Source organism: Mobula birostris, chromosome 9 (genome assembly GCF_030028105.1).
Source record: "Mobula birostris isolate sMobBir1 chromosome 9, sMobBir1.hap1, whole genome shotgun sequence".
Classification (NCBI taxonomy): Eukaryota; Metazoa; Chordata; class Chondrichthyes; order Myliobatiformes; family Myliobatidae; genus Mobula; species Mobula birostris.
The window spans coordinates 85,996,205-86,021,901 of NC_092378.1; the positions used below are offsets into that span (position 1 = coordinate 85,996,205).

Below are 25,697 nucleotides of genomic sequence, written 5' to 3' on the forward strand. Positions count from 1 at the left end.
TTTTGATAGAGTAGAATGGCCTTACTTATTTAAGGTGCTTGAAATGTTTAATTTTAGCTCGAAATTTATGTCCTGGATCAAACTGTTATATCATTCTCCTGTGGCCTCGGTCCGTACTAACTCTTTAAGCTCACCTTTTTTCCCTATTTTTCGAGGTACTCAACAAGGTTGTCCTCTTAGTCCTTTATTATTTGATATTGCATTAGAACCTCTTACAATTGCCATTCGAGAATCTCCAAATATTACTGGGATAACTCGGGGCTTAAAGTCCCATAAAATATCACTCTATGCTGATGACTTACTTTTCTATATTTCTAATCCTCAAAAATCTATCTCTGCTGCTTTAGAGTTATTAGCACAATTTAGTCTCTTTTCAGGTTATAAATTAAATCTTAGTAAGAGTGAACTTTTCCCGATTAATAAACAACTTCCCTTATATCATAACTTTCCATTTAAATTGATTAATAATTATTTTTCATATCTTGGGATTAAAATTACTTGTAAACACAAAGATTTAAGATTAACTTTTTACCCTTAATTGACCATATTATTTAACTTTCATCTAAATGGTTTCCTTTATATTTAACTTTGATTGGTCGTATTAATGCAGTTAAGATGTTTTTTCTGCCAAAATTTTTATATATATTTCAGGCATTACCGATTTTTGTTCCAAAATCTTTTTTTGATAAAGCTGACTCAAAAATTTCTTCATTTATTTGGCAAAATAAAAACCCGAGACTGGGTAAAATACATTTACAGAAAGCTAAGAGAGATGGAGGTTTAGCATTACCTAACTTTAGATTCTATTATTGGGCAATTAATATTCAACATATGAAATTTTGGTTACTTGACCAGGATATACTATCCATTCCCAAATGGGTAGCATTGGAATTACAATCTGTTCAGGGCTATACACTTGGCTCTTATTTTAGGTTCCTCTCTTCCTTTTGATTTGAAACGCCTCAAACAGGTATCTAACCCGATAGTTAAATATACCTTACGTATTTGGTTTCAATTCAGAAAATTTGATCTTAACCAATTTGGGCTAGCGTTTCCTATTTTAGGTAACATATTTTTTCCTCCCTCTTTTACAGATCGTGCTTTTCAAATTTGGAAGACTAAGGGTATTTCACGGTTTTTGGATTTATTTTCAGATGGTTCCCTTATGTCTTTTGAACAATTATCTAACAAACATAATTTATCAAGAATACATTTTTTTAGATATCTACAAGTTAGAAACTTCCTAAGTACTATACTTTCTTCCTTTCCAATGCTTCCTCCTGCATACATTTTAGATACTATAATTAATCCATGTCAGAAAGGTGCATCAGCTATGATTTATAATATTATTATGAAACTTAGGAAAGCTCCATTTGATAAGATTAGGTCAGATTGGGAACAGGAATTGGGTTCTATCATTTCCGTGGATGACTGGGGGCAGATTTTACAATTAGTCAATACTTCCTCTATCTGTGCTAAACATTCCCTAATTCAATTTAAAGTTGTTCATAGAGCACATATGTCCAAAGATAAATTAGCTCGCTTTTATTCTCATATTAATCCTTTTTGTGATAGATGTCCGGGGCAGATAGCCTCTTTAACTCATATGTTTTGGTCTTGTCCTACTCTGGAAACTTTTTGGAGAGACATTTTTAATATTATCTCAAAGGTATTGAATATAGATATCTCTCCTCACCCTATTACGGCTATCTTTGGACTACCTAAAATTTCCAGTAATCTTTCTCCTTCAGCCCGTAGAATGATCGCATTTCTTACTTTAATGGCGAAAAGATGTATCTTACGACATTGGAAAGAGCTTAATGCTCCAACCACCTTTTTTGGGTTTTCTCAGACGATATTATGCTTGAATTTGGAGAAAATTAGAAGTAATCTTTATGATTCCTCACTTAAATTTGAACAGACCTGGAGATCTTTTATTCAATATTTTCATTTAATGTAATTTTTTTTCTTCTCTTTTTTGCTCCATATTTATATACCCTTCTTGTTTTTTTTTTATTGTTTTTAATGGAGGTCGGGTTTGAGGTCGTGATTTTAAGTTCTTTAACTCTACTTGGTTCCAAGTTAGCCCATTGCTTTGCTTTGCTTTTAGTTTAGTTGCACGGTGGGTTTTTTTTGGGGTTTTTTTTTCCTTTTCTCTATTGGTATATATATATATAAAATTAGTATACTATTATGTTACCTTAGTATGTTATGTTTAAATTACATTGTTTGTATCACTTTTTTTCTGTATTAATATCTCCTGTAATTTTATTATATTCTAACAGTGTATTAGTGCCTATATGGCTTACCTTTTTGTATACTTATTCAATAAAAAGATTTAAAAAGAAAGAAAATGAAGAGAAAATTTCCAGACTAATTAAATTTGTGCGTGCAAGGGCTTACTGAATGCATGGTATTGCTTTAGATATTACCTGAACAAGAAAGCATTATATTATTCAACAGTGAAGTGTAAAAACCATTGAAGAACAGCCATTATCTAGATGTGAATGCTGCTGGCTAGGTTAACTGTTTAAATGTTTATCTCTAGTTGCCCCTTAATAAGATGATGCTGGGTGACCTTTCTAAGCTGCTGCAACTTGCACATTACTGCTAGAGAGGGTCATTAGAGTCTTTGACCTAAAAATAATGAAAGAAGAGCACGGTATCTCCAAATCAGACTGGTAAAGAATAAGTGGCAAATTAAAAGTCATTATGTCCTTATAGGTGCATGGTGCTGGTAGTTGGGAGGCTCTGCTGAGGAGGCTGTGGCAATTTTTGTTGTGGTAAATCCTGTAGAGTCTACCTCCTGCAGTTTTGTACATGACCTGTGCTATAAAACTTCATAGGGAATAAAAAAAAAACTGGTTAAATTCTGGTTGGTCAATGCTCCTAATGGCAGGGACATTAGGGGCATTTATGTACCACAACCTTGGGGTGGAAGTCCATAGCTCTCTGAACGTGTTGACGCAGGTGAACAGAGTAGTGAAGAAGGGCTTGCCTTCATAGTTTAATGCATTGCGTATAACAGCTTGGACATTACGTTGCAGCTGTTAGATTGCACTTAAGAGTATCATATACAATTTTGGTCACCACACTACAGTAAGAAAATGTTAGTAATAAAGACGGGTAGAAGAGATCACTAGGATGTTGACTGGAATTAAAATGGCAGTTTTGATAGGTTGTGATTATTCTCACTGGAACACAGAACACTGGGGTTTAACCTTATGGAAGTTTATAAAATTTGAGGAGCATAGATAGGATAGTCAGAATATTTTTCCCAGTTCAAGGGAGTCGAGAACTTGAGGGAAAAAAGGTAAGGGAGATCTGAGCAGTATGATTTTCATACAGAGTGGTAAACATCTGGAAGAAACAGCCAGAGGAGATGATAGAGGTAGGTACAACATTTAAAAGGTACGGGTAGGGATACAGTTCTAATGCAGGCGAATGGATTAGTGCAGATACGTCTCACAGTTGGCATGGACAAGGTGGGCTCAAAGTGCCCATTTCTATGCTGTGCTATTTTATATTATAACAAAATAAAAATATCAACATCAAAACCAGAGCATAAAACAAGAAGCAGACGTACATATAATGTCTAGGATCTCAAGGATGCCAGAAAGCTTCTCTTATCCAAATTATAAATTCTGAAATATTGCCAATAGTGTTTGAGATAAACATCATCTGTGATCGATGTGGAAAGATGCTCCTAAAATACATTAAGAAGGAAAGTGCAAAGCCTGGGCCACATCTGTTAAAAGCAAAGACTTTCAAACACAGTAGCATGGCTCTTAAACACTGGAAAATATCACTGCAGCAGATGTATACAACATACAATGACACTGCATTAGAGCTTAGCAGCTCAACTTAGAGACAAAGAAAGATGTTTATCCTTCAAACTGTTTTACCCTTTGGTTTATGTACAGTAACACATCATAATCAGGCACTGCATTTGAAATAGAAAATGCTGGAAAAAGCTAAATAAGACAGAGCCTGTGGAGATAGGAACAGAGTTAAATTTCAGGTTGATGATCCTTTATGAAGGCAGTGTCACAAATAAATCAAATCCATTCCCAATCAGATAACTACACTAATCAAACAAGTTTACTTTCTTATGCCTTACCGGAAAAGGTTAACACAAGCAAGGCCTGCATCTACCGGGCATTTGTAATTTTCTTCTAGAATGTGAATGAGCCACTTTCTTGAACTGTTGTAGTGCTTTTGAACATACACACATAATGCTCTTGGGTAGAGAGTTCCAAGATTTAGAATCAGCAATGAAGAGGAAAAAGTAAAACAGCAATATGACTTGGAAGGGAACCTGTAGTCTATTTCCAGCTTGTGCTGCACGCTGACTTTGGTTCTTTGCAGGAATGGGGCCTGCTCTCGGGGTGTCACGACTGGCCGTTATCTAACATGCCAAGGCCACAGCCTAAGAGTTCAGCTCACATTTGGAGGTCTAGGATCTCAGGGCTCCGGAGACGGGCGGATTGAAGGTCGGTGTCCTAGACCAGTGTGTTGTGGAAGCCTGAAGATCTTTGTTTGTGTACCCAGAGACCTGAAATCTTTGGGCACAGAACTTGGAAAAAGCAACGCAACGGACTTTTAACATAGTAAACCAGCGAGTTGTTTGTTATGTTTCCCCTTTCGCTGTGAAATGGAGACATCTCTTTCTCCTTTATTAGGGAGAGAGAGAACCTGTGGTATGCCGAATACCAGGTGAACGCGTAGTCTTTAGAGCACTGCAAGTCTGTGTCTTTGCTGTTGCTTTTGTTGCACGTTTGAGTGCTTGGTGGCAGGTGCCGATGTTTTTTTTTGCCAGTGGTGGGAGGGGGAATCGTTGTTTGCCGCTGTTTACGTGCGGGAGGGGAGCTGGAGGGGACTTGGGTGGGGTACTAACATTTAACCGTCATTCATTCTTTGGGGAACTCCTCTGTTTTCATGGATGGTTGTGAAGAAAAAGCATTTCAGGATGTATATTGTATACATTTCTCTGACATTAAATGGTACACACTGCAGCTGTGCTTTGCCAATGCGGGAGGGAGTGAATGGGGTGCTAACACTGTTGTGAGTAGGCCAGTGGTGAGAGTAGCAACATCAGGCTTTAGCTCAAAGGAGGCTGCCGCTCAAAAGAGGTGCTTGCTCTAGGTAAGCTTCTGTTAAAGTTCCCTTTTTTTTTTCCATCTCTTATTGTACCTAATGTAGTAAATGGCTGTTGTCTGTTGTTCATGCTGGATGTTGAAGTCCTTGGAGACCCAGAGTCACCCCAAAGTTGCAGGAGGTGAGTAGCTGGGTGACTGTCAGGAGAAGTAGAAATGTGAATCGGCAGTTGGCACAGAGCACCTGTGTGGCCATTCCCCTCAACAGTAAGTATACCCTTTTGGATACTGTTGTGGGGATGACTCCCAGGGGAATGCCATGGAGTGCAGGTTACTGGCACTGAACATAGGTCCATTGTGTAGAAGGGAAAGAGGGAGAAGAGGGGAGCAGTAGTGATAGCGGACTCAATAATCAGGGGAACAGACAGGAGATTCTGTGGATGTGAGCAGGACACCGAAATGGTATGTTGCCTCCCTGGTGCCAGGGTCAGGGACGTCTTGGATCGCGTTCACAGCATTTTGGAGGGAGGAAGAGCAGCCAGATGTCTTGGTACACATTGGTACCAATAACATAGGAAGGAAAAGCAAAGAGGTCCAGAAAAGGGAATTTACAGAGCTAGGTAGAAAGCTGAGAAGCAGGACCTTCTGGGTAGTAATTTCTAGATTGCTGCCTGTGCCATGTGCTAGTGAGGGTAGAAAGAGGTCGATCTGGCAGATCAATGCGAGGCTGAGAAGCTGCTACAGAGGACAGGGCTTCAGGGTCTTGCATCACTGGGATCTCTTCTGGGGGAGGTATGACCTGTTCAAAAGTGATAGATTGCACCTGAACCCAAGGGGGACGGGCAAGTTTGTTATAGCTGTTAGGGAGGTGGGAGGTTTTAAACTAATTTGGTAGGGGGTTGGGAACTGGAGTGAAGGGACTCAGGATAGGACAGATGGTAAAAAAGCAAAGATATCATGCAGTCAATCTGTCAGGAAGGGCAGGCAGATGACACGACAAAATTGCAGCCAGCAGGGTGAGTATCAGTACATTACAGATGCAGAATCAAAAAGGGTAGCAGATACAGTACTCAAAGTGTTATATCTCAATTGTTATATCTCAATTCATAGGATTGACACAGCATAGCAGCAATGATGTGAGTTTGTGGGAAAAATGAGGAAGGTGCAGGATAAACATATTCCAAAAGCAAAGAAATATTCAAATGGCAAAATAGTACAACTGCAGCTGACAAGGGAAGTCAAAGCTAATGTAAAAGCAAAAGAGAGGGCATACAACGCAAAAATTAGCAGGAAGATAGAGGATTGGGAAGCTTTTAAAAATCTACAGAGAGCAACTAAAAGAATCATTAGGAGGTTAAAATGAAATATAAAATAACCTAGCAAACAATATCGAAGTAAATAGTAAAAGCACTTCCAAGTATGTAAAAAATAAAAGAGAGATGAGCCTGGATATAGGACTACTAGAAAATGAGGCCGGAGAAATAATAATGGGCGACAAAGAGATGGCAAATGTATTAAATAAGCATTTTGTTATCAGTCTTCACTGTGGAAGACACTGGCAGTGTGCCAGATGTTGAAGGGTGCGAGGGAAGAGAAGAGGGTGCAGTTACTATTACAAGGGAGGAGGTGCTCAAAAAGCTGAAAGATCTAAAGGTGCTGAGGTCACTCAGGCCAGATGAACTGCACCCTAGAGGTCTGAAAGAGGTAGCGGTAGAGATTGTGGAGGCCTTTGTATTGATCTTTCAAAAATCATTGAACTCTGGCATGGTGCCAGGGGACTGGAAAATTGCAAATGTCACTTCCCTCTTTAAGAAAGGATGTTGGCAGCAGGAAGGAAGTTATAGATCAGTTAGCTTGAGCTCAGTGGTTGGGAAGATGTTAGAGTCAGTTGTTAAGGATGAGGTTATGGAGTACTTGGAGACACAGGACAAGATAGGACAAAGTCAGCATGATTTCCTTAAGAGAAAATCTTGCCTGACAAACCTGTTGGAATTCTTTGAGGAGCTTACACGTAGGATAAATAAAGGGGATGCAGTGGATGTTATATAGTTGGACCTTCAGAAGGCCTTCGACAAGGTGCCACACATGAGGCTGTTTACCAACTTAAGAGCCCATGGTATTAGAGGAAAGTTACTGGCATGGTTAGAGCATTGGCTGAATGGTAGAAGGCAGTGAATGAGAATAAAAGAATACTTTTCTGGTTGGCTGCCAGTGACTAGTGGTGTTCCATAGAGGTCAGTTTTGGGACCGCTTCTTTTTATGCTGGATGATGGAAAGGATGGCTTTGTTGCCAAGTTTGCAGATGATACAAAGATTGGTGGAGGGGCAGGTAGCATTGATGAAATAGGTAGGCTGGAGAAGGACTCGGACAGATTAGGAGAATGGCAAGAAAGTGGCAAATGAAATACAATGTTGAAAATGCATGGTCATGCGCTTTGGTAGAAGAAATAAATGTGCAAACTTTTCTAAATGGGAAGAAAATCCAAAAATCTGAGACGCAAAGGGACTTAGCAGTCCTTGTTGCAGAACACCCTAAAGGTCTAAAGGTTAACTTGTAGGTTGAATCAGTGGTGAGGAAGGCAAATGCAATGTTAGCATTCATTTCAAGAGGTCTAGAATACAAGAGCATGATTGTGATGCTGAGGCTTTATAAGGGACTGGTGAGGCCTCATCTTGAGTATTGTGAACAGTTCTGGGCTCCTCATCTAAGAAAAGGCCAAGACAGAGTAGATGTGGAAAGGATGTTTCCCATGGTAGGGGAGTCTAAGACAAGAGGGCACAGCCTCAGGATGGAGGGACATCCATTTAAAACAGATGTGGAGCCAGAGGGTGGTGAATTTGTGGAGTTTATTACCACAGGCAGCTGTGGAGGCCAGGTCATTGGGTTCTTGATTGGACATGGCATCAAAGGTTATGGAGAGAAGGCCAGGGAGTGGAGCTAGGGAGGGACAAAAAAGATCAGCCATGATTAAATGGTGGAGCAGACTTGATGGGCCAAATGGTCTAATTCTGCTCCTATGTCTTATGGTCTAACAAAGCAAAATATTTTATTCAGAATGGTTTTCAGCTTCAAATTTCATGGATCTGAATCATCAGAACAGTGGAAAATACTTTAATCATACTCCTCATATTCACCATGTTAATAGTAAGAAAACATTCCAGGGAAATCTGGGACTACAGAATATCCAGCCTGTTACAGCCATAACAGCTATGTGACTGATCCAGCTTAGTTTGTGGTCAATGACGAACCTTCAGAATGTTGATGTTATAAGGACTCAACGAAGGTAATTGCAGGTGACAAGTTTCCACTTCTGAACTTGTTACTTGTTGCCAATATTGCCTGCATCTTGCTGCATACAGGTATGGACTACTTCAGTTTCAAACAAGTTGCAATTAAAAATAAATAGTATGCAATCCTGAGCAGAGTCCCAATTTACAACATGATGAAAGGAAGCTCACTGATAATGCAAATGGAAATAGTTTGGGTCAAGAGAGACGACAGATGCAGAGGCACTCATCAAGCAGTATCTATGGAGGGAAATGGACAGTCCACCTTTCAGGTTGAGACCCTTCATTAGGACTGGAAAGAAAGAAATGAGATTGCTACTATTTTAAATAAAGGGGTGGGGAGGAGCAAGAGCTGCTGGCTGATAGGTAAATACGGGTGAGAAGGAGGTGATAGGTAAGTGAGTGGGAATGATGCAAAAAGCTGGAAGGTAGTTTGTGGAAGTAATAAAGAGATGAAGTAGATGCAATCTGATAGAAGGGGACAGTCAACTATGGAACAAGGGATCTGCGTCTAGCCTCAACTTGGCAGTGAGTGTGGAAGTGGGAAATGGGAATTAAAATAGCTGGCTACCAGATCCTGGCAAGTATGGTGGATAGTGCAAAGGTGCTCAAACAAAGCAATTCCCAATCTGTTTAGGGTCTCACTGTATAACAGACCATAGTGGGAGCACCAGATGCAATGCACGACACCGATGGATTCACATGTAAAGGACCGTCTTACCTGGAAGGACTGTTTAAGACCCTGAAAGGGCGTGAGGGAATTGTTTTATGGGCAGGTGTAACACTTAGCACTATTACAGGGCCAACTGCCTGGAGGAGAATTGGTGAGGAAGAATGAGCAGGGATAGGAATCAAGGAGAGAGTGATCCCTGTGGAAAGTAGAGAGAGAAGGGCAGAGAAGGGTAAGATACATCCGGTGGCAGGATCCCACTGGAGATGATAGTAGTTGCAGAGAGTAGTATATTGGATGTGTAGGGTCATAGGGCGGAGATGAGGGGCACTCCTGTTCTATCTGGAGGGTGGGGTATGTGTTGAGGGGAGGCATACAGGAAATGGAAGAGGAAGATATTGGATTGCATAGCTGGAGAGAGAGTTGAAAAGAAGCGTGCGTGGGTAGTCGGGAAATGGTGCGCTATATTTCCAAGCAGATGCTGGATTGTGGAGGGAGGAGAAGGTGGTGACACAACGCAGTGTGCGCGGCCTCTCCGGTGAAATTATATCGTATTTATTAAATAGGGGGCCGTGCACAATCCTGATTTGATGGAGACGGACGTGAGAAGCACGGAGGAACATCTGGAGAAATCTTCTGCAATGCCCAGTTCGCTGCCGCTGCTACTGTGCGATCAAGAATCTCCAGAGGGAAGGCCCCAAATCCTCGGCTTTGCCTGTTGCTGGCAGTCGGGGCTGGGGTCGAAGCGCTCAGCAGAGATGGCACTCGGTGTCGGAGGGCTGGTCTGAGGATCGAAGTTTTCGGAAGGACTGAGAGTCGCACTGTGGTCGGGTGCTTCCAGGATGCTGCATCGGCAAGTTTGCGGCGCTGGAAGCTCATGGCAGGAAGAGTTTTCTTCCTTCAACCATCTGCGTGAGATGTTAGAACCTTCGAGAGACCTTGAGATTATTTTTTTATTGTGCCCATGGTCTGTTCTTCTATCAAATTACGGTATTGCTTGCGCTGTTGTAACTATATGTTATAATTATGTGGTTTTTGTCAGTTTTTCAGTCTTGGTCTGTCTTGTGTTTCTGTGATATCACACTGGAGGAGCATTGTATCATTTCTTAATGCATGCATTACTAAATGACAATAAAAGAGGACTGCGTGGACTCATAATCTAAAATAAAATTAGGCATTTGGCAAGGGACAATAAAAAGTAGTTTGGTTTAAACAGAGCAGCAATTGTGAGAGTGGGCCAGTGTTAGAGTGGGAGGTTCAGGCTTTGGCTCATTGAGGCTTTGGTAAGGAGAGGCAGGTAGATATTTTCATTTAATTTTTCTTTCTTTCTTATTCCAAGTTGGGGATGTCAGGCAGGATAGTGGAATGCTCCTTTTGCAGGATGGTACAGGCAAGGACAACTACATCTGCAAGAAGTGCATTCAGCTCCAGCTTCTAAAAGACTGTGTTAAAGAAATTGGAGATGGAGCTGGATAAACTCCAGTTCATTCTGGAAGCTGAAGAATTGATCAAGAGGACATACAGGGAGATAGTTACACCTAAGAAGCAGGACGCAGGTAATTGCATGACAGTCAGGAAGGGGAAAGGAGTTAGGCAGCCAGTATAGAGTACGCCTGTGGCTGTTGCCCTCAACAACAGATATATCTCTTTGAATACTGTAGGGGGTATGAACTAGCAGAGGTAGGCCACAGTGGTCAGGTCTCTAGCACTGAGTCCAGCTCTGTGGCTCAGAAAAGAAGGTGTTGTGGGGGGGGGGGGGGGGGGGAGAGGCCATCTGTAGTGATAGGGGATTTACTGGCTAGGGGAAGAGATAGGAGGTTCTGTGAATGAGAACAAGATTTCCAATTCATATGTTGCCTCACAGGTGCCAAGGTCAGGGGCATCTCGGATCAAGTCCGCAGCATTGTTAAGTGGGAGGCTGAGCAGTCAGAGGTTGTGATCCACGTCTGTTCCAAAATCATGGGTAGGAAGAGTGATGAGGTCCTCCAAATCAGTTCAGGGAATTAGGTGCCAATTTAAAGCATATGACCTCCAGGTTGTGATCTCAAGATTGCTACCCCCAACACATACTTGTGAGGCCAAAAATAGAAAGATCATACATTTTAAAACATGGCTAAGGAGAGGCAGTGGATGTCATTTACTTAGATTTTCAGAAGGCATTTGATAAGGTGCCAAACATGAGGCTGCTTAACAAGATAAAATCCTATGGCATTACAGGAAGGATACTGACATGGAAAGAGGAATGACTGACGGGCAGGTATCAGTGAGTAGGAATAACAGGGGCATTTTCTGGTTGGCTGCCAGTGACTAGTGCTGTTCCTCAGTATTGGGACCGCTACTTTTCACATTGTCTGACAACAATTTAGATAATTTAGACAAATTAGACAACTTGCATAGATTGGAAGAATGGGCAAAGAGGTGGCAGACGGAAAGCAGTGTCCAGAAATGTATTATCATGCATTTTCGTAAAGGGAACAATGATGCAGACTGCTGTATAAACAGGGAGAAAATTCAAACATCTGTAGTGTAAAGGGACTTAGGAGTCCTCATGCAAGACTCCCAGAAAGTTAATTTACAGGTTGAGTCTGTGGTAAAGAAGGCAAATACAATGTTGGCATTTATTTCAAGGGGATAATGCTGAGCCTTTATAAGACACTAGTCAGAAAGCACTTGGAGTATTGTCAACAGATTTGGGCCTATATCTCAGAAAAGATGTGTTGCCATTGGACAGAGTCCAGAGGAGATTCACGAGGATCATTGAGAATGAAAGGGTTAACATATGTCGAGTGTTTGGCAGCTTTGGGCCAGTACTCACTGGAATTTAGAAGAATGTGGGGGATCTCATTGAAAGCTACGAAATGTTGAAAGGACAAGATAAAGCAGATGTGGAAAAGATGTTTCCTATGATGGGGGTATCCAGACCTAGAGGACGCTGCCTCAAAATTGAGGGGTGACATTTTAGAACAGAGGTAAGTTGGAATTTTTTTTAGCCGGGGGTAGTGAATCTGTGGAATGCTCTGCCACAGACTGCGGTGAAGGCCAAGTCCGTGGGTATATATAAAGCAGAAGCTGATTGGTCAGGGCATCAAAGGATATGGTGAGAAGGTAGGTGTATGGGGTTGAGTGAGATCCAGGATCAGCCACGAAAGAATGGTGGAGCAGACTCAATGGGCTGAATGGCCTAATTCTGCTCCTATGTCCTATGGTCTTATGGTGCAGGATGGAGGGCTTCAGATTTTTGGACCGTTGGGCTGTCTTCCAGAGAAGGAGGGACCTGTACAGAAGGGATGTTTGCACCTGAAATGGAGGGGAACTAATATTCTTGTGGGAAGGATTGCAAGTGCTGCACAGAGGGAAGGATTTAAACTAGAGTTGCAGGGGGATGGGAACCTGAGCACCAGAGCAGATAGTGGAGTAGCCATAGGGAAAGATGTTATTAAGTCTACATACAAAATCATAAATGAAAAGCAACACACACAAAATGCAGGAGGGAACTCAGCAGGTCGGCCAGCATTTATGAAAAAGACTAAACAGTCGACATTTTGGGCCAAAACCCTTCATCAGGACTGGAGAAAAAAAAATGCGGTTAGATCAAGAAGATGGGGGGAGTAGAGGAAAAAATCCAAGATAAAAGGTGATAGGTGAAATCGGGAGGGGGAGGGGTGAAGTAGAGAGCTGGGAAGTCCATTAGTGAAAGAGATAAAGTGCTGGAGAAGAAGAACTCTGATAGGTGAGGACAGAAGACCATGAAAGGAAGGGAAGGGGGAACAGCAGCAGAGGGAGGTGATGGGCAAGTAAGGAGGTAAGGTGAGAGGGGGAAAATGAGAATGAGGAATTGTGAGGGGGGCGGGTGGTTGTCAATTACCAGAAGTTCAAGAAATCGATGTTCATGCCATCAGGTTGGAGGCTACCCAGACGGAATACAGATGTTGCTTCTCCTCCAACCTGAGTGTGGCCTCATCACAGCAGTAGAGGAGGCCATACACTGACATGTCAGATTGGGAATGGGAAGTAAATTAAAATGGGTGGCCACCAGGAAATCGCGCTTTGGGTTCTGGCAGATGGAGCATAGGTGCTTGGTGATCTTCTAATCTATGTCAGGTCTCACTAATATACAGGAGGCCACACTGGGTGCACCAGATACAGTAGGTGACCCCAAAACAGTCATTGGTGAAGTGTTGCTTTACCTGGAAGGACTGTTTGGGGCCTAAATGGTCATGGGGGAGGAGGTGTAGGGGCAGGTGTACTACTTGTTCTGCTTGCAAGGATAAGTGCCAGGAGGGAGATCAATGGGGTGGGGAAAGGAAAGATCTGCTTGGTGATGGGATCCCATTGGAGATAGTGGAAGTTAAGCAGAATTATGTGCTGGATGCCGAGGTTGGTGGGGTGGTAGGTGAGGAGAAATGGTGAGACACCTATCACTGGTCGGGTGGTGAGTGGATAGGGTGAGGGCAACATTGATGGTGGAGGAAGGGAAGCCCCTTTCTTTGAAGGAGGAGAACAGTTCCTTAGTTCTGGAAAGAAAAGCCTCATCCTGACAGCAGATACAGCAGAGGCAGAGGAATTACAAGAAGAGGATGGCATTTTTACAAGTAACAGAATGGGAAGAGGTAGCCAAGTGAATCAGTAGGTTTATAAAAGATATGAATAAATAAGCTGTCTCCAGAGACAGCTAGATCGAGAAAGGGGAGGGCCGTGTCGGAAACGGGCATGTAAATATGACAACAGGGTGGAAGCACGAGGCAAAGCTGACGAAGTTGACAAGCTCCCCTTGGCTGCAGGAAGCAGCACTCATGCAGTCATCAATATAGCGTAGGCTGTTCCATGTAGCCGACAAACAGGGAGGCATAGCTGGGACCCATGCGAGTGCCCATGATTACACCTTTTGTTTGAAGGAAGTGGGAAGAGACGAAGGAGAAATTATTGAGAGTGAAAACCAGTTCCACCAGATGGAGTAGAGTGATAGTGGAGGGGAACTGGTTGCGTCTGGTGTCCAGAAAGAAACGGAGAGTTTTGAGGCCTTTCTGATGGGGGATGGAGGTTTATAATCCCTAATCAAAAAAGTTGAGCATTGTGAGACTAATATTCTGAGTTGTGTATATTTCAATGCAAGGGGTGTTGTAGGAAAGGCGATGAGCTTAGGGCATAGATCAGCATGTAGAATTATGACAATATAGCTATTAGTGAGATTCAGTTGCAGAACAAGCAGGACTGGCAGCTCAATGTTCCAGGGATGTTTTAGACATAATAGAGCGGGAGGGATTAAATGGGGAGGGACGACATTACTGGACAGGGAAAATGTCACAGTACTGCTCAGACTAGATATAGAGAGCTCCTCTACTGAGGCCATATGGGTGGAACTGAGGAATAGGAAAGGGAATACCATGTTAATGGGATATATTATAGACCACCCAACAGTCCACAGGATTTAGAAGAGCAAATTTGTAGAGAGATTACAGACTGTTGCAAGACCCAAAAAGTTGTGATACTAGGTAATTTTAACTTTCCACGTATTGACTGGGGCTTCCATATGGTAAAACAGCTAGATGGGATAGTTTGTCAAATGTGTTCAGGAAAGTTTCATTAATCAGAACATAAAGACCCCAGCTAGAGAGAGTACAATACCAGATCTCTTAATAGGAAACAAGTGACAAGTGACAAGTTTGTGTAGGGGAACACTTTGCATCTAGTGATCATAATGCTTTCAAGATAATTATAGAGAAGTATAGATTTGGTCATTGGGTTGAGATTCCAAATTGGAGAAAGGCCAATTTGGATGGTACCAGAAAGGATATGACAAGTGTGGATTAGGACAGGCTGTTTTCTGCCAAAGTTGTACTTGGTAAGGTGGGTGTTTTCAAAAGTGAAATTTTGAGAGCACAGAGTTTGTATGCTGCTGTCCGAATAAAAGGCAAGGATACCAGTTTTAGGAAACAGTTTTCAAGAGATATTCAGGCCCTAGTTAAGAAAATGGAGGTGCATGGCAGGTATAGGAAGGAAGGAGAAAATGGGGTAATTGAGTACAAGAAATGCATAAGAACACTTAAGGACTTCAGGAGGACTAAAAAATGCTCTAGTAGACAAGGTGTAGGAGAATCTCAAGGGTTTCCAAAGACTAAGAACAAAAGGATAGCAAGGATCAAAATTGGTCTTCTGGTCCTCATGGAACCGAAAGAGTTGAGGGAGATCCTAAATGGACTTTTTTGCTTCTGTATTTACTCGGGAAATGGATACAGAGTCTATAGAAGTGAGACAAAACAGCACCAAGGCCATGGACACTATACAGATTACAGAGGAGGTGGTGTTTGCTGTCCTGAGGCAAATTAAGAGCGGATAAATCTCCAGGACCTCACAAGTTGCTCCTTTGGAGCCCGTGGGAGGGTAGTGCAGAAATTGCAGAGGCCCCAGCAGAGATATTTAAAACTTCCTTGGTGACAGGTGAGGTACCGGAGGATTGAAGGATGGTTAATGTTGTTTCACTGTTTAAGAAAGGCTCTAAAAGTAAACTAGGAAATTATAGGTCAGTGAGCCTGACATCAGTTATTGGAAACTACTCTAAAGGACAGGATATATGTGTATTTGGACTGACAGGGACTAATTAGGCATAGTCAGCATGGCTTTGTGTGTAATAAGTCATGGCTAACCAATCTTAGAGTTATTTAAGGAAATTACCAGGAAAGTGAATGAAGGCAAGGTAGTGGATGCTGTCTACATGGACAAAGGAGTTTGGTTAAGTAGGTTCAGTTGCTTGGCATTGAAGATGAGGTAGTAAATTGGATTAAACAGTGGCTTTGTGGAAGAAGTCAGAATAGTTGTAGATGGTCGCCTCTCTGACTGGAGACCTGTGACTGGATATTGCAAGGATTAGTGCTGTGTCCGTTGTTTGCCATCTATATCAACAATCTGGATGATAGTGTGGTAAACTGGATCAGCAAATTTTCGGATGTCACCAAGATTGTAGATGTAGTGGACTGCGGAGTAGACTTTCAAAATTTGCAGTGGGAGCTGGACCAGCTGGAAAAATAAGCTGAAAAACGGCAGCTGGATTTTAATGCAGACAAGTATGAGGTGTTGCACATTGGTAAGAAAACACGTGGGACATATACGGTAAGTCATAGGGCAACGAAGAGTGCAGTACAACAGAGAGATCTGGGAATACAGGTCCATAATTCCTCGAAAGTGATGTCACAGGTAGATAGGAACTTAAAGGAAGTTTTTGGCACACTGGCCTTCATAAATTGAAGTACTGAATACAGAAGTTGAGATGCTATATTGAAGTTGTATCAAACGTTGGTGAGGCCTAATTTAGAGCACTGTGTGGTTACCCACCTACAGGATAGATAACAGTAAGACTGAAAAAGTACAGAAAAAACTTACAAGGATGTTGCCAGGACTTGATGGCCTGAGTTATAGAGAAAAGTTGAATAGGTGAGGACTTCATTCCCTAGAGCGCAGAAGAATGAGGGGAGATTTGATAGAGGTATATAAAATCATGAGGGGTATATATAGGGTACATGCAAGCAGGCTTTTCCCACTGAGGTTGGGTGAGTCTACAACTAGAGGACATGGGTTAAGGGTAAAAGGTGAAATGCTTAAGAGGAACATGAGGGGGAATTTCTTCACTCAGATGGTGGTGAGAGTGTAGAATGAGCTGCCAGCAGAAATGGTGGATGCAGGTTCTATGTCAACATTTAAGAGAAGTTTGGATAGTAAGGTTATGGAGGGCTATGGTTCAGGTGCAGGTCAATGGGACTAGGCAGACAAATAGCTCAGCACGGACTAGAAGAGCGGAAGAGCCAGTTTCTCTGCTGTGTTCTATTGCTCTATGACTCGACGCGTGTGGGTTGCACCACATACAAATGCCCTGAAGCAATGCTTTGAAGCTCAGGTGATTAATCAACAATAACCATTACCCTACTGTTTGTTTGAGCAATGAATCCAATGGAGAATTTCCCCAATTCCCATTTACTTCTGTACATAAACTTATTTTATACTTTTGACAATATACGCAGACAACAGCTGCCTTGATGTTAAGTCTATCCCTCTTATCTTGCCTTAGAAATTAACATTTTTGTGTCCATATTTGGAACAAGGCTATACTTGGGGTTATTGGATCTGTCCCGGGCCCAGTACTTGAGTGCCATTATGAAGAAAGCCCAGCAGTACCTCTATTTTCTTAGAAGTTTATGAAGATTCAGCATGACATCTAAACTTTGACAAATTTTATAAATATATTGTGAAGAGTATATTGATTGGTTGCATCACGTCCTGATGTGGAAACATCAATGCCCTTGATTAGAAAATCCTACAAAATCAGTGGATATGGCCCAGTCTATCATGGGTAAAGCTGTCCACACCACTGAGCACATCTACAGAGAGCACTATTACAGGAAAGCAACATCCATCATCAAGGACCCCCACTACCCTGGCTATCCTCTCTTCTCGTTGCTGCCATCAGGAAGGTGGTACATGTTGGCTATCCCTAATCAGTCCCTGTCTCTCCAAATACTCATATATCCGGTCCCTTAGAGTACCTTCCAATAACTCTCCAACTACTGATGTCAGCCTCACCAGCCTATAATTTCCTCGTTTATTTTTAGAGCCTTTCTTACACAGCGGAACAATATTGGCTATTCTCCAATCCTCTGATACTTCACCTGTTGCTAAGGATAATGTAAATATCTCTGCTAGGGCCCCAGCAATTTCTTCCCTTGCCTCCCACAGGGTCTGAGGGAACACCTTGTAAGGCCCTGGGGATTTATCCACCCTAATTTGCCTCAAGGTAGCAAACACCTCCTCCTCTGTAATCTGTACAGGGTCCATAACATCACTGCTGCTTTGCCTTATTTCTATAGACTCCGTGTCCATCTCCAAGTAAATACAGATGCAAAAAAATCCATTTAAAATCTCCCCCGTCTCTTTTGGCTCCACACATAGATTACCATTCTGATCTTCCATAGGACCAGTTTTATCCCTTCCAATCCTTTTGCTCTTAACATATCTATAGAATCTCGTAGATTCTCTTTCACTTTGTCTGCTAAGGCACTCTCGTACCTTCTTTTAGCCCTCCTGATTAATTTTAATGTGCGTTGCTTCTTTTTTAAGTGTTCTCTTGCATTTCATAAATTCCATAAGCACCAACCTGCTACGCACTTTTTTTTTCTTAACCAGGGCCTCAATACCTCTTGGAAACCAAGGTTCCCTACACCTTTTATCTTTACCTTTTATTTTGACAGGCATATACAAGCTTTGTACTCTCAAAATTTCACTTGTGAAGGCTTCCCACTTACCAAGTACACCTTTACCAAAAAACAGCCTGTCCCAATCTACACTTGCAGGTTCCTTTCTGATACCATCAATTTCTCCAATTTAGAATCTCAACCCTACACAAACTTCTGTCACCTGACCTGTCCTCATTCCTTAATAGCAGATCAAGTATTGCACACTTTTGTTGTGACTTCTTTCCTAAACTCATTTGACAAACTTTATCCCATCAAGTCTTTTTACTGTATGGGAGTCCCAGCCAATATGTGGAAAGTTAAAATCACCTATAACAACAACCTTATGTTTCTTGCAACAATCTGTAATCATTTAGGAATCAAGAAATTTCCCATGGGACTGGAGATACAGACTAGTAAAAGGACAGATTTCTTTCCTTAAGAGTACTGATTGTACAGTAGTTTCACGAGCACTTGCACTTCACAGTAATTAAATGTTTCTGCTGTGGTGGAGTTTGAATTCATGTCTCCAAATCATTCATTCAGACCAATAACAACCCGTATGCCACTATCCCCATAGAGTGCACTGGATTACTGAAGGGAAATGCACAAACTCAGAGACTGGAAGAGTGAGCTGTGGGGATATATGGTACTGAAGAGGAAACTCGGACATCCAGGCTCCAACTGACAATTCTCAGAAAACTATCAGACTAAAAGGTACCGTATCATCTTCCTCCATCACAACACAGTCTTCCACGAAATCCTCTTCTGTGTCGCCCTCAGCAGTCAATGGAGGTGTTCCTGTGGATTTCTCGGAATCTCCAATGGTAATAGTTTCTATGACAATCCCAGAATTCCTCATGGCCTGACAGATCAGATTCTCATTGGAAGTCTCCTCTGGAGCCTGCTCCTTGGAAGCAGGTGACTAGAGAAAGAAGACAATACTAAGATGAACTAAATTTCAAATATATAGAAGTCAAAGTACAATAGCTCTAGAATTACAAACCCCTTTCACACATACGAACCACTGGACCATCTGTGTATTAGTTGGTTATGGATGAGGAAGGCTATTTGTCCATCCTTTTCATTTACTACCATCAGGGAGTCTGAAGACACAGACTCAGCATTTTGGAAAAGGCCCTCCACTGTCAGATTTCTAAATAGTCCCTGAACCTATTTTGCACTATTTATTTATTTTAATTGCAACATAGTAATTTTTAAAGTCTTGCACTGTACTGTCACAAAACAACAAATTTCACATTAGTGATAATAAACCTGATTCTGATCCTTATATTTCCTTTCTTCTTGCTTTCACCTATGCTTTTCCTTGCAGCCAACCCCCGCTATCAGTCCTTACCCTCACAACTGTACATGAAATCCATTTCATCAAAAAAAAACAAAAGAATACTGAGTTTCATAGTCAAAACTCTTTTGACAAGTTATTGTTGAATACTGGCAATAACAGGCTGCAGATGCTGTGTCATTTCAGGGTCTGAAAGACGAGATTTAGTAACGGAGCTCTGGAGGCACTACAGGGAAGAAACCTGAGATTAGTGACCAATCTTAGAGATGAAATAGGCAAGACACAGACCAACACACATGCTTTAAAGGCATATCAAGTTTGAGGCATTAGAGCATACATTGAAATTACAAGCCAGTATATTCAATAGGGCCAGTAAAAAAAAATTGGATCAAAGAAGATCTGCAATCAAGATAACCATTTTGTACTCCTTTTAAAAACTTTTTATAAGTTGATAAAGTTCAAGAGATGTTAAGGAAATGTTGCAGCTGTATAGATCTTGGTTAAACCACACTAGAATATTCTGTTCAGTTCTGATCATTTCATTATAGGAAGGGCATGGAAGCTCTAGAGAGGGTGCAGAAATTTACCAGGATACTGCCTGGACTGAGGATAGGCTGCAAGAGCTAGCAGGTTTTCTCTCTGGAGCAAAGGAGGATAAGCAGTGACTTGACAGAGTTGTACAAGATGATAAAAAGGCATAGATCAAGTGGCCAGCCAGAGACTATTTCCCATGGAAGAAATTGCTAATAAGCTGATTGGAAGAGAGTATAGTGGGGGGCGTTGTCAAAGTTAAGGTTTTTTTTTACAGAGAGTGGTGAGTGCACTGCAGCAGTGGTGGGAGAGGCAGAAACATTAAGGGCATTTAACAAACTCTACTTTTAGATAGGCACATGATTGACAGATAAATGAAGAGCTATGTGGGAGGAAAGGATCTTAGCGTAGTTTAATAGGTCAGCTCAACATCATGGGCCAAAGGGCCAGTACTGTGCTTTTGTAAGTGGTAAATATATCTGCCAAGTTGTGTAATAATGACCAGATAATCTGCTATGTTATTCTTCAATATTGTGCCATGGTACATTTTGGATCTCAAAGGGCTAATGGTTTAATGCCTTAGCTGAAAAACAATATTTCTTTTCTTTTTCAATATTTTTATTAATTACTTGCATAGATGAATACAAAATACATTATGATATTATGGAAACAGAAACAAGATTGAAATGCCCCATAACTATGTATAGTAAATTAACCATAATATTGAAAAGGTATATTTTATTCTAATCTAAAGCAAAATCAAAACCCCATAACAAAACAAAAGAGAGAAAAAAACAGCTGTTTGGTTAAAAGAAAAAAAAATCTCTGATACATAGTCATAAATTCAAACATATCCAAGCCATCATCATTGCTGAACAAGTCGAAAATTGTGAAAGCAGTTCCAAAAAGGTCCCCATAATGTGAAAAAATCTTGTCTAGGTATAGAAATAGAACACCTAATCTTCTCTAGATTTAAACACGACATAACATCAATCAACCAATGGGCATGAGTAGGCAGAGCAGCATCTTTCCATTTAAGAAACAAAACTCTTCCGGCTAAAAGAGAAATAAAAGCCAAAATATGCAAATCATTCCGCTTAAGAGTAAAATCATTTCCTCCAACAATGCCAAACAAGGCAGTCAGAGGATTGGGTTTGAAGCTTACTTTAAAAAGCTCCAAGAAAGTTTGAAATACTTCTTTCCAAAATTTAGCAAGCTGCAGGCAGGACCAAAACATATGAATTAGAGAGGCCTTTTCGACATTACACCTATTATAGGCTCCATGAACCACTTTAAATTGTGAAAGAGAGTGACGCACACATAACGAAGAGGTGTGAACAAATTTAAAAATTTCAATCCAAGTATCCTCGTCAATTGAACTTTGTAGGTCTCGCTCCCAGAGGTTTTTAACTTTGTCTAACGGAATGTTTCTCATTGCCAACAACATACTATAAATATTAGAAATAGATCCATTATGAAAAGGTTTCAAAGTAAAATTGTATCAATATTTCTAACCAAATGCATTCCTTAATATACCATTCTTCATTATGAACTCAGTTCTCTGAATGGAAACTTGAATATATTACCTTCTGACTAAGTCGTAAAACATTAAAGTTACTAAATTAGTGTTCTTTCCCTATCAGAAGTATTGCAATAAACTACTTGAGATAACAGTGCATGATGAAGAAGGTGTATCTTCTGAAAACAAATGTAAAATTAATGGGAGTAAAAAGAGACACAGGATGCACATCCCAAATACAGAAAAGACTAGGCAGGAGAAGCACTTACCATAGTTTATTTTAATACAGGAAATTATGGCAAAGGATGAAGCGTGGCAAATAAGATTTATAAGACCCTAAAATATAGGAACAGAATTAGGCCCTCTGGCCGATTGAGCCTGCTCCGTCATTTCATCATGGCTGATCCAATCTCCTGCTTTCTCCGTATCCCTTCATGCCCTGATCATTCAAGAATCTAACTCATTATTTTCCTGCTTACGAAAGGAGATACACCAGGGAGTTATGGGCCTATTTCATTAATTTACCTTTGACTATACTATGAGGCTGTGTTTATTGTTTAATATATTTTATAAAAAGGAAAAAATATTCTTTCCGTATTATTTCACTCAAAGATAAAATGTTTGACCCTTCCTGACCCAAGAAACCTGGGTGTGTTGGTGATAGCTTACCTGTGGTTTCTGTGCAGCTTCAGAATCCAGAGCCTGGCTCACATTATGAACTTGCACTTCCTCGATGCTTCCTTCAGAATTCGTAAGCACACTGATCACTGCTGTTGTTTCCGGAGACTCTGGTGCTGCTGCAGAAACCAACTCTTCAATTTGCTTATTTACTGTAAAATTTTAAAAAAACGAGGTGTGGAAGGCAAATAAACCTTACTGAACAATATGTTACAGAACATAAAACCTATTCTTTTAACAAATACAAAATCAATTTTGCCTATGAGTGCTGTGGATCATTATTTAAAACAAATCAGTTTCTTGAAGTAACATCAATCATGAACATTTGCTGCCTAAAACAGTGAATAATGGACGTAAAGTTTGCATTTGGGTTGTGATTAAATTAATTAAATACCCCAAGATAAATTTTATTTGTAATTAATACTTTGCTTAACTGCCCAGTGGCCATCCACCACCTACCACTGAATGCTCATTGACAAACTGTTTCCCTCACTTGTTGAAACTTTCTTTTTGCTCAGGGGAATGGCATAACGATGACATCACAGCTCTTATAATCCAGAGACATGGGTCAGGCCCAGTGAGGTATCAGGTGAATTTAAATCAGCTAGTTAAAACAGGTTTAGAATATAAAGGTATTACAAGCAATGCTACAAAACTTTTGAAAATTGATCTGTTTCAATAACATCCTTTAGGCATCCCTACTATGTAATTCTTGATTCACAATAATTCAGTTGAGCCTAACCAGCCCTTTGAAATGGTTTAGCTAACCAAAGAAAGATTGACAACCACTAGCATTTCGGGGTCAATTACAAGTACAAATACAAAGTTTTACACGAACAAATGCAAAGCAAGAACTTCCGCATATCATTGCCCAGACTGGACTCAACAAAGGAAATAGAGCAGAGTCTATTGAGATTCCCCATATGTTACTCAGTTACTGCAGGCTAACTTCTATATTATTTCCATCTATATACCTTAGTTTTGTAATTCTGAATACTTCCCTGTACGAATCTATTAACATTTTCAAATTTTCAAATGACCCATCCCCATCACTCCACCCACAGCCTTAAGATGATTCTAGATTTCCACTGTCCTCTGAAGGTGTTTCCTGATACCATCCCAAAGGCATATCTATAATTTTTCTACAGCCCTTGATCTGGATTTCCATCCAGCAACAATTTCCACCCAATCCTTCCTGTCTCATAATAGAAATCATAAGAACCTCTCAGTTAGCATCCTCTCAATTGGAAAGAATTGAAGCCTAGTTTATGCAACCTGTCCTTTTAAATCAACCCCTTGAGCCTCAACATCATTCCACAGACTTCAAGTGCAGGGGCACTTTGCTTCCTCACAACTACTGGAACTGGTTTATTACTATCACATGTATCAAGATACAGTGAAAAGCTGGACTTGCATTTAGTTCTTATAGATCAAATCATTGCACAGTGCATTAAGGTGGGACAAGGTAGAACAATAACAATGCAACAGCTAGAGAAAGTGCAGTGCAAGTAAACTATAAGGTACAAGAACATAACCAGGCCAATTGTAGATGATGAGGTAAAGAGCTCATTTTATCCTACGAGCGAGCCAAACCTATGTACCTTCTACCCAATGGAAGAGGAGAGAAGAGAGAATGTCCATGAGGAGCAGTGGTCCTGGAATGTGCTGGCTACATTATTGAGGCAGTGAGAAGTATAGACAGAAGCAATGGAGGAGAGGCTGTTTTCCGTGATGTGCTGAGCTGTGTCCACAATTCTGTGGTTTCTTGTGATCATGTGCAGAGCAGTTGCCATTATGCATCTCGACAGGATTCTTTCTATGGTGCATTTATAAAACTGCAGTGGCTTGGGTTCAATCCTGACCCATGCTATCTATATGGCGTTTACACTTTCTCCTTGTAACCCAAGGATTTGCCTCTGGGTTTTCTGGTAATTATACACATGCCAATAATGTGATGGTTGGTAACTTAACTGGCCACTGCAAATTCCCTCTAGTGTGTATATGAGTGGGGAGGTGGGTTGGAAAAAAATGATGGAAATGCAGAGAAATTGAAATGGGTTAGGGTAGAATTAATTTAGAACTTTAAGTTCAATGACTGACTTGGACTTGATGGGCTTCAGGGCCTGCATCAATGTTGTACCTGTGACTCTGACTTCCTCCTATACAAAAATATCTTTCTTGACAGGTCAAACCACTGTTCCATTCAGCTGTAAAATATTTGTTCATCCCTTCAATTCCATCTCCCTTAAACATTGGAAACTAATTTCAGCCTGCACGCTTTGCTGCTCTGAATCACTGCATGGTGACTTGACCCATTTTTAAAAAGTACTTGATGAAATGGAGCTTAAACAATAGTTACTACAAGAGTACAGCATGTCATATAATGCACGGTCAGTGCTGTATCTTGTGTATTTAATATTTGAGTAATATTGTAAATATATCGTTGATTAAGCATTCTTTGTTTGTTTACATAATTCATTACAGGTTATACGCAAGTACATGATCGGCATGTCATTACGCCACATCATATGTGTGCACCTCACTAAAAAAACTAAGAGAAGACACATTATCCCTGGCTCCATATTTTTCTTTCAATTAGTTTTATGCTTTGGAGCTACAAAACATAACAGTGGCAACGAGTAGTTTTAAAACGACCCAAGACAACTACCTACCTGTTGAAGGGCAGCACATTCTTTCTTCACAAGGAGGAGAGAGAGAGAGAGAGAGAGACATTCAAGTTTTAAAAGAGTGCATGTATTTTCTTTCTTCAGAAGTGCAGCGACACATTCAAATTCAAAAAAAGGCAGAATATGAACAAATTTACAGGTTCATAAACAATGAGTACCAGGTGATTTAAAAAAAAGCAGAAATGACTGGCTACATCAGAAAGATAGATGTGTTCAACTGCACAATATATAAACTGTGACGTATACTGAACAAATTGAGTACTTTGAAGCAAATGAAATAGCCAATGCAAAGCGATTGCCACTTTTGCCGAGTATAATAGACGGAAAAGCATACAGCTGGCTTAGAAGTTTGACTGCTCCAACCAAACCAGCCAAAATGACCTTTGCTGATATCACGAAAGTAATACAGGAACAATTAGAACCGAAATCACTGTTGATTGCAGAACGATTTAGGTTTCATAAGTAGAATCAAAAGAAAGGGGAGTCCATTTCAGCTTATATGGCTGAACAGTAGAAATTGTCTGAGCATTGTCAGTTTAGTGATGGGCTTAATGATGCACTATGAGATTGTTTAGTTTGTAGAATTTTACAAGAATGCATTTAAAAATGACTCCTAACTGAAGCACAATTCACATTTAAAAGAGCAGTTGATATTGCTGTATCAATGGAGACAGCAGCCAGAGACATAATTGAGTTGCAGTCAGGAA

General features: G+C 40.7%; 1 protein-coding gene across 6 annotated transcripts in view; it reads right to left on the minus strand.

Annotated features, from left to right (window-relative positions):
* Positions 1 to 25,697, minus strand: part of e4f1 (E4F transcription factor 1) — a 67,798-nt gene that overhangs the window by 22,980 nt on the left and 19,121 nt on the right. For 4 of the 6 annotated variants that reach the window (XM_072268336.1, XM_072268335.1, XM_072268340.1 and 1 more), the window contains exons 7-9: positions 24,976 to 24,999; positions 22,295 to 22,455; positions 18,994 to 19,197 (exon numbers count right to left, since the gene is read on the minus strand). In XM_072268336.1, the coding sequence (XP_072124437.1) occupies positions 18,994 to 19,197; positions 22,295 to 22,455; positions 24,976 to 24,999 (389 nt within the window). The remainder of the gene's footprint in view (positions 1 to 18,993; positions 19,198 to 22,294; positions 22,456 to 24,975; positions 25,000 to 25,697) is intronic. The other 2 variants (XM_072268339.1, XM_072268337.1) reach the window with 1 other exon arrangement.